The 8529-nt window shown below is 54.8% G+C and overlaps 1 protein-coding gene across 1 annotated transcript; it reads left to right on the top strand.

Moving 5' to 3' along the window:
- The first annotated feature begins 6128 nt into the window (after window positions 1-6128).
- On the top strand, window positions 6129-7592 carry LOC148828940 (insulin-like). The gene is made up of 2 exons (XM_088924144.1): window positions 6129-6378; window positions 6958-7592. Exons 1-2 carry the CDS (start codon window positions 6129-6131, stop codon window positions 7110-7112), a joined length of 405 nt encoding a protein of 134 aa, XP_088780270.1. The 3' UTR covers window positions 7113-7592.
- The last annotated feature ends 937 nt before the right edge of the window (window positions 7593-8529 follow it).

Below are 8529 nucleotides of genomic sequence, written 5' to 3'. Positions count from 1 at the left end.
ACAGCCTGGACACACACACTGGACACAGGCAGACCCGGCTGCCCAGAGAGGACAGGTTCAGTGACCACAGCCTGGACACACACACTGGACACAGACAGACCCGGCTGCCCAGAGAGGACAGGCTCAGTGACCACAGCCTGGACACACACACTGGACACAGGCAGACCTGGCTGTCCAGAGAGGACAGGCTCAGTGACCACAGCCTGGACACACACACTGGACACAGGCAGACCCGGCTGCCCAGAGAGGACAGGCTCAGTGACCACAGCCTGGACACACACACTGGACACAGACAGACCCGGCTGCCCAGAGAGGACAGGCTCAGTGACCACAGCCTGGACACACACACTGGACACAGACAGACCCGGCTGCCCAGAGAGGACAGGCTCAGTGACCACAGCCTGGACACACACACTGGACACAGACAGACCCGGCTGCCCAGAGAGGACAGGCTCAGTGACCACAGCCTGGACACACACACTGGACACAGGCAGACCCGGCTGCCCAGAGAGGACAGGCTCAGTGACCACAGCCTGGACACACACACTGGACACAGACAGACCCGGCTGCCCAGAGAGGACAGGCTCAGTGACCACAGCCTGGACACACACACTGGACACAGACAGACCCGGCTGCCCAGAGAGGACAGGCTCAGTGACCACAGCCTGGACACACACACTGGACACAGACAGACCCGGCTGCCCAGAGAGGACAGGCTCAGTGACCACAGCCTGGACACACACACTGGACACAGGCAGACCCGGCTGTCCAGAGAGGACAGGCTCAGTGACCACAGCCTGGACACACACACTGGACACAGGCAGACCCGGCTGTCCAGAGAGGACAGGCTCAGTGACCACAGCCTGGACACACACACTGGACACAGGCAGACCTGGCTGCCCAGAGAGGACAGGTTCAGTGACCACAGCCTGGACACACACACTGGACACAGACAGACCCGGCTGCCCAGAGAGGACAGGCTCAGTGACCACAGCCTGGACACACACACTGGACACAGACAGACCCGGCTGCCCAGAGAGGACAGGCTCAGTGACCACAGCCTGGCCTCAGTGTCTCAGTGTCTGGGGGGGCATGTCTGCTGCTCTGTGCCTGTTTGCTATATTGGGATCAGCAGCTGGTCCCGAGCCCACATGCAGTCTGAGACATCAGAGGCTGCCGAGGCAATCAGGGCTCTTCGATTGAAGAGCAGCAGGGCTCTTGTGTGCTGATGGAATTACAGCTGGAGGCCAAGGACAGGACCCCCATGAGCCCCCAGGGAAATGCACTCCACAGATAAGCCACCTAATCAATCAATTACTCAGCTGCACATGTCCAGGGCGTTTATGCCGAAGGAGGCAAGAGGTCAGCCAGGAGTACAGTCCTGGGCTGAACATGATGGCCTCGATGATCTGGGGGTGAAACGTGCAGTGGAACGGCTATCGGAACAATATCAGGGCCCGAACCCAGACAGGACAGGGCCAGAGACAGTGACACAGCCCTCTCACAGATTCTACCCCCCCCCCCCCAATCTCTCCTGCTCTCTAGACCCCCGGTCCCTCCTGCTGTCCAGACCCTCGGTCTCTCCTGCTCTCTAGACCCCCAATCTCTCCTGCTGTCCAGACCCTCGGTCTCTCCTGCTGTCCAGACCCCCCCCAATCTCTCCTGCTCTCTAGACCCCCGGTCTCTCCTGCTGTCCAGACCCTCGGTCTCTCCTGCTGTCCAGACCCCCGGTCTCTCCTGCTGTCCAGACCCTCGGTCTCTCCTGCTGTCCAGACCCCCGGTCTCTCCTGCTGTCCAGACTCCCGGTCTCTCCTGCTCTCCAGACCCCCCCGGTCTCTCCTGCTGTCCAGACCCTCGGTCTCTCCTGCTCTCCAGACCCCCCCCACTCTCTCCTGCTGTCCAGACCCCCGGTCTCTCCTGCTCTCCAGATCCCCGGTCTCTCCTGCTCTCCAGATCCCCGGTCTCTCCTGCTGTCCAGACCCCCCCCGGTCTCTCCTGCTCTCCAGACCCCCGGTCTCTCCTGCTGTCCAGACCCCCGGTCTCTCCTGCTCTCCAGACCCCCGGTCTCTCCTGCTGTCCAGACCCCCGGTCTCTCCTGCTGTCCAGACCCCCCCCGGTCTCTCCTGCTCTCCAGACCCCCGGTCTCTCCTGCTGTCCAGACCCCCGGTCTCTCCTGCTGTCCAGACCCCCGGTCTCTCCTGCTCTCCAGACCTCTCAGGAAGACAGGAGATAAGTGTTTCTGTTTCTCCTTGATGTGTTTGTCTGAGAGATGGGCTGTTTGAAGTGAGGGCTGGGGGGAGATGGGGGGAGATGGGGGCTGTTGCTAGCTGGAGGGACAGAGATGGGGGCTCTTTGAGGAAGGGGGTGTGTCTGTATGTATATAGAGGAGGTGAGCAGCTCCGCTCTGTCATCGTCTCACACAGACACAGGGAGGACAGACTTGGACAACCAGAAACCAGTCAACAGGACAGACCTGATCACAGCCTGCTCACAGACAGAGACTGATCACAGAGACACACAGCTACCTGATCACAGAGACAGACACACAGCTACCTGATCACAGACAGAGACACACAGCTACTTGCTCACAGAGACAGACATAGTTTATCAACAGAAATAGACAAACACAGTTACCTGACCACAGTCACTTACAGACACCAGGTAAAGACACAGATGCACAGAGACAGACAGACCACAGACACTGACAGACACAGAACGAGACAGACAGATACCTGTGTGTAGCTACACTGTGCTCACGGGCAGAGAGACAGACAGACCCAGACAGGAGAGACAGACAGAGGGCTCTGCACTGTGTTGCTGTGATATTCCAGCCCAGGGGAGACCGGAGAGCTGGAGCTGAACCCCAGAACTGCCAGGAGTGTGAGTGTTTTCAATTCTTCTGTCTTCTTCTGTGTGATCAGGGGTTCAGTGAGTTGGACAGAGGACATGTGTCTATTCAGCTTGTGGTAATGTATTCTTGTGTCCATTGTGCAGAGTGTTCAGTCTCTTCCTGTTATTGTACTGTAGTGTTCAGTCAGTTGGTGTTAGTGTACTGTAGTGTCCAGGCAGTCAGTGTTAAAGTGCAGTAGTGTCCAGTTGGTCAGTTAATAATTTGCTGTTGTGTTCTGTCAGTCAGTATTACTGTGCTGTAGTGTCAGGTTGGTCAGTGGTAATATTCTCTAATACATTACTGTTCACAATGGGTTCCCTCTCTCCGGTCTCCTCAGTGCAGTCTCTCTCTCTCCTGTCTCCTCAGTCCAGTCTCTCTCTCTCCTGTCTCCTCAGTCCAGTCTCTCTCTCCTGTCTCCGCAGTCCAGTCTCCCTCTCTCCTGTCTCCTCAGTGCAGTATCAGTGTGCTGACCTGTCCAGTCTCTCTCTCCTGTCTCCTCAGTGCAGTATCAGTGTGCTGACCTGTCCAGTCTCTCTCTCCTGTCTCCTCAGTCCGGTCTCCCTCTCTCCTGTCTCCTCAGTGCAGTATCAGTGTGCTGACCTGTCCAGTCTCTCTCTCCTGTCTCCTCAGTCCAGTCTCCCTCTCTCCTGTCTCCTCAGTGCAGTATCAGTGTGCTGACCTGTCCAGTCTCTCTCTCTCCTGTCTCCTCAGTCCAGTCTCCCTCTCTCCTGTCTCCTCAGTGCAGTATCAGTGTGCTGACCTGTCCAGTCTCTCTCTCTCCTGTCTCCTCAGTGCAGTATCAGTGTGCTGACCTGTCCAGTCTCTCTCTCCTGTCTCCTGTCCAGTCTCCCTCTCTCCTGTATCCTCAGTGCAGTATCAGTGTGCTGACCTGTCCAGTCTCTCTCTCTCCTGTCTCCTCAGTCCAGTCTCCCTCTCTTCTGTCTCCTCAGTGCAGTATCAGTGTGCTGACCTGTCCAGTCTCTCTCTCTCCTGTCTCCTCAGTGCAGTATCAGTGTGCTGACCTGTCCAGTCTCTCTCTCCTGTCTCCTCAGTCCAGTCTCCCTCTCTCCTGTCTCCTCAGTGCAGTATCAGTGTGCTGACCTGTCCAGTCTCTCTCTCTCCTGTCTCCTCAGTGCAGTATCAGTGTGCTGACCTGTCCAGTCTCTCTCTCTCCTGTCTCCTCAGTCCAGTCTCCCTCTCTTCTGTCTCCTCAGTGCAGTATCAGTGTGCTGACCTGTCCAGTCTCTCTCTCTCCTGTCTCCTCAGTGCAGTATCAGTGCGCTGACCTGTCCAGTCTCTCTCTCCTGTCTCCTCAGTCCAGTCTCCCTCTCTCCTGTCTCCTCAGTCCAGTCTCTCTCTCTCCTGTCTCCTCAGTCCAGTCTCTCTCTCCTGTCTCCGCAGTCCAGTCTCCCTCTCTCCTGTCTCCTCAGTGCAGTATCAGTGTGCTGACCTGTCCAGTCTCTCTCTCCTGTCTCCTCAGTCCAGTCTCCCTCTCTCCTGTCTCCTCAGTGCAGTATCAGTGTGCTGACCTGTCCAGTCTCTCTCTCCTGTCTCCTGTCCAGTCTCTCTCTCTCCTGTCTCCTCAGTGCAGTATCAGTGTGCTGACCTGTCCAGTCTCTCTCTCTCCTGTCTCCTCAGTCCAGTCTCCCTCTCTCCTGTCTCCTCAGTGCAGTATCAGTGTGCTGACCTGTCCAGTCTCTCTCTCTCCTGTCTCCTCAGTGTAGTATCAGTGTGCTGACCTGTCCAGTCTCTCTCTCCTGTCTCCTGTCCAGTCTCTCTCTCTCTCCTGTCTCCTCAGTGCAGTATCAGTGTGCTGACCTGTCCAGTCTCTCTCTCCTGTCTCCTCAGTCCAGTCTCCCTCTCTCCTGTCTCCTCAGTGCAGTATCAGTGTGCTGACCTGTCCAGTCTCTCTCTCTCCTGTCTCCTCAGTGCAGTATCAGTGTGCTGACCTGTCCAGTCTCTCTCTCCTGTCTCCTGTCCAGTCTCTCTCTCTCCTGTCTCCTCAGTGCAGTATCAGTGTGCTGACCTGTCCAGTCTCTCTCTCCTGTCTCCTCAGTCCAGTCTCCCTCTCTCCTGTCTCCTCAGTCCAGTCTCTCTCTCCTGTCTCCGCAGTCCAGTCTCCCTCTCTCCTGTCTCCTCAGTGCAGTATCAGTGTGCTGACCTGTCCAGTCTCTCTCTCCTGTCTCCTCAGTGCAGTATCAGTGTGCTGACCTGTCCAGTCTCTCTCTCCTGTCTCCTCAGTCCAGTCTCCCTCTCTCCTGTCTCCTCAGTGCAGTATCAGTGTGCTGACCTGTCCAGTCTCTCTCTCTCCTGTCTCCTGTCCAGTCTCCCTCTCTTCTGTCTCCTCAGTGCAGTATCAGTGTGCTGACCTGTCCAGTCTCTCTCTCCTGTCTCCTGTCCAGTCTCTCTCTCTCCTGTCTCCTCAGTGCAGTATCAGTGTGCTGACCTGTCCAGTCTCTCTCTCCTGTCTCCTCAGTCCAGTCTCCCTCTCTCCTGTCTCCTCAGTCCAGTCTCCCTCTCTCCTGTCTCCTCAGTGCAGTATCAGTGTGCTGACCTGTCCAGTCTCTCTCTCTCCTGTCTCCTCAGTGCAGTATCAGTGTGCTGACCTGTCCAGTCTCCCTCTCTCCTGTCTCCTCAGTGCAGTTTCAGTGTGCTGACCTGTCCAGTCTCTCTCTCCTGTCTCCTCAGTCCAGTCTCCCTCTCTCCTGTCTCCTCAGTGCAGTATCAGTGTGCTGACCTGTCCAGTCTCTCTCTCTCCTGTCTCCTCAGTGCAGTATCAGTGTGCTGACCTGTCCAGTCTCTCTCTCCTGTCTCCTCAGTGCAGTATCAGTGTGCTGACCTGTCCAGTCTCCCTCTCTCCTGTCTCCTCAGTGCAGTATCAGTGTGCTGACCTGTCCAGTCTCCCTCTCTCCTGTCTCCTCAGTGCAGTATCAGTGTGCTGACCTGTCCAGTCTCTCTCTCTCCTGTCTCCTCAGTGCAGTATCAGTGTGCTGACCTGTCCAGTCTCTCTCTCTCCTGTCTCCTCAGTGCAGTATCAGTGTGCTGACCTGTCCAGTCTCTCTCTCTCTCTCTCCTGTCTCCTCAGTGCAGTATCAGTGTGCTGACCTGTCCAGTCTCTCTCTCTCCTGTCTCCTCAGTGCAGTATCAGTGTGCTGACCTGTCCAGTCTCTCTCCGGTCTCCTAAGTGCAGTATCAGTGTGCTGACCTGTCCAGTCTCTCTCTCTGTCCGTCTCGCAGGATGCGGTGCCTGTTTCTCTTCCTGACTGCCCTGGCTGTACTCTCTAGCCTGCCCCCTGCTGGCGAGGGCATGGTACTACGCAGGCTGTGTGGGACTCACCTGGTGGAGGCCCTGCTCTTTGTCTGTGGAGAGAAGGGTGTGTTCTACAGGCCAGGCAGAGGAGACCGAGCTGTGGAGAGAGCAGAGGACGGGAGGGGAGAAAGAGATTACTTCTACCGTCCAAAGAGAGGCAGGAGGGAGGAGGCCATTGGTGAGGAACAAAGAAAACAAAACAACATATAAGAAACTGGGGGTGGGGCTACTGTTACAATAGAAGCTACAGTCCCAGTACAGTAGAACAGTCCTGTTACAATAGGAGCTACAGTCCAGTACAGTAGAACAGTCTGTTACAATAGGAGCTACAGTCCCAGTACAGTAGAACAGTCAGTTACAATAGGGGCTACAGTCCCAGTGCAGTAGGACAGTCTGTTACAATAGGAGCTACAGTCCCAGTCCAGTAGACCAGTCCTGTTACAATGGGAGCTACAGTCCCAGTACAGCAGGACAGAAGAGCCCCACAAACCGAAGAGATAAGTGAGGGTAGAGGGAGACACTGATGAGCCCTGGGTATTTATTTGCTAAATGACCTGACTGTCAGTTCATCTAGGAGGCAAATGCAGATTAATCTAGAATCAGCTGTGTGATTCACTCCTCTTTTGCTAAATTAACCATGTTAACATTTCAGTGAACACCTTAAAGACCTGTTTTATCTAATAATGTCCCAGACTCAGGGGACAGCATATTATCCAGACAGCAGAGGCCCTAACTCTCTTGTGTGCTGGTCTCCTAGGGATTGTGCTGAGAGCGAGCGCTCCCTATGGTCCGGATGCTGGTGTTGTCCTCCAGGACAGTGCAGAGGATGGACTGAGCAAGAGAGGAATAGTGGAACAGTGCTGCCACTACTACTGCAACTACTGGGACCTGGAGAACTACTGCAACACCTAGAGGCACAGAGACCAGGAGCTGGGAGGTGTGAGAGTGAGAGAGAGGGGTTCATACAGACACACTGACTGAACACTCCAGGACATTAACACTGCACTGAGAGAGAGAGAGAGGGGTTCATACAGACACACTGACTGGACACTCCAGTACATTAACACTGCACTGAGAGAGAGAGAGAGGGGTTAATACAGACACACTGACTGCACACTCCAGTACATTAACACTGCACTGAGAGACAGAGGGGTTAATACAGACACACTGACTGGACACTCCAGTACATTAACACTGCACTGAGAGAGAGAGGGGTTAATACAGACACACTGACTGGACACTCCAGTACATGAACACTGCACTGAGAGAGAGAGAGGGGGTTAATACAGACACACTGACTGAACACCACCATGTGTTAAGACAGATCATGTGGACTATCTGGACAGTGTGATGTAGTAACTCTGTACAAGGGGTCAGAAGAAGAGTCAGTGTCCAAAGGAAAATGAGCCTCCATCATGAACACATCACCAGCAGCTTCAGTTCTGTATTGTCAACATCTAACATGTCGAATCATCAGAAGATGAATAAACAGAAGGAATTGAACCCTTCAGAATGAAGCGATTGCGTTGTCAGTGCGTATTGATCCTTGTCTGTAAGGGGTTGTAGGGGCAGTAGATACTGCAGAGCCAGAGACTGACCACTGTGGGGGTCAGGCTGTTTCTGTGCCTCTGACCACCTGACCTCCTCGAATCCCTTCTGTGGCTACAGCAATCTGCACACAAGCAACATGGAGCATATATACAACATGTGAATATATGTGCGTGTAAGCTTTTTCCACAGTACGACTGTGTGTACACAGTCAGAGTGTGTACAGTGTGACCAGTCAGTGTGTGCAGGTCTGTGTGTATGTGTACAGTCTGTCCAGTCAAAGTGTGTGCAGAGGTGTGTGTGTGTACAGTGTGACTTGTCAGAGTGGGTACAAGGATGTGTACAGTGTGTACAGGTGTGTGTCCAGTCAGAGTGTGTACAGGTGTGTGTGTATCCAGTCAGTGTGTGCAGGTCTGTGTGTATGTGTACAGTCTGTCCAGTCAAAGTGTGTGCAGGTGTGTGTGTGTGTGTACAGTGTGACTTGTCAGAGTGGGTACAAGGATGTGTACAGTGTGTACAGGTGTGTGTCCAGTCAGTCTGTCCAGTCAAAGTGTGTGCAGGTGTGTGTGTACAGCGGAGCTGAGCTCAAGAGTCTCGACAGGATGGATATCCTCTCCAGAGAGACCTGCAATCTGCGTCCTGTCCCGCCTGCGTCCGCGGCCCTACACGGATTCAACTTCCCCGCTGAGCATCTCCAGTCACCCTCGGAGCAAGGAGAGCTCAGCGTTCCCGGGAAAGCTGCGGGGAGCGGGCGGGGAACCTCCACAGGACCCTGCCGTGA

The sequence above is a fragment of the Atractosteus spatula genome, chromosome 8 (genome assembly GCF_055471065.1).
Source record: "Atractosteus spatula isolate fAtrSpa1 chromosome 8, fAtrSpa1.hap1, whole genome shotgun sequence".
NCBI classification, from domain to species: Eukaryota; Metazoa; Chordata; class Actinopteri; order Semionotiformes; family Lepisosteidae; genus Atractosteus; species Atractosteus spatula.
Note: the sequence above shows the minus strand (reverse complement) of the source record. Positions and strands in the feature narration are given on the sequence as shown.

Coding starts and splice junctions, on each gene's coding strand:
- LOC148828940 (XM_088924144.1), top strand. CDS start 6,129: ATGCGGTGCCTGTTTCTCTTCCTGACTGCCCTGGCTGTACTCTCTAGC. Junction 6,379..6,957: donor CAGGAGGGAGGAGGCCATTG/GTGAGGAACAAA, acceptor CTGGTCTCCTAG/GGATTGTGCTGAGAGCGAGC.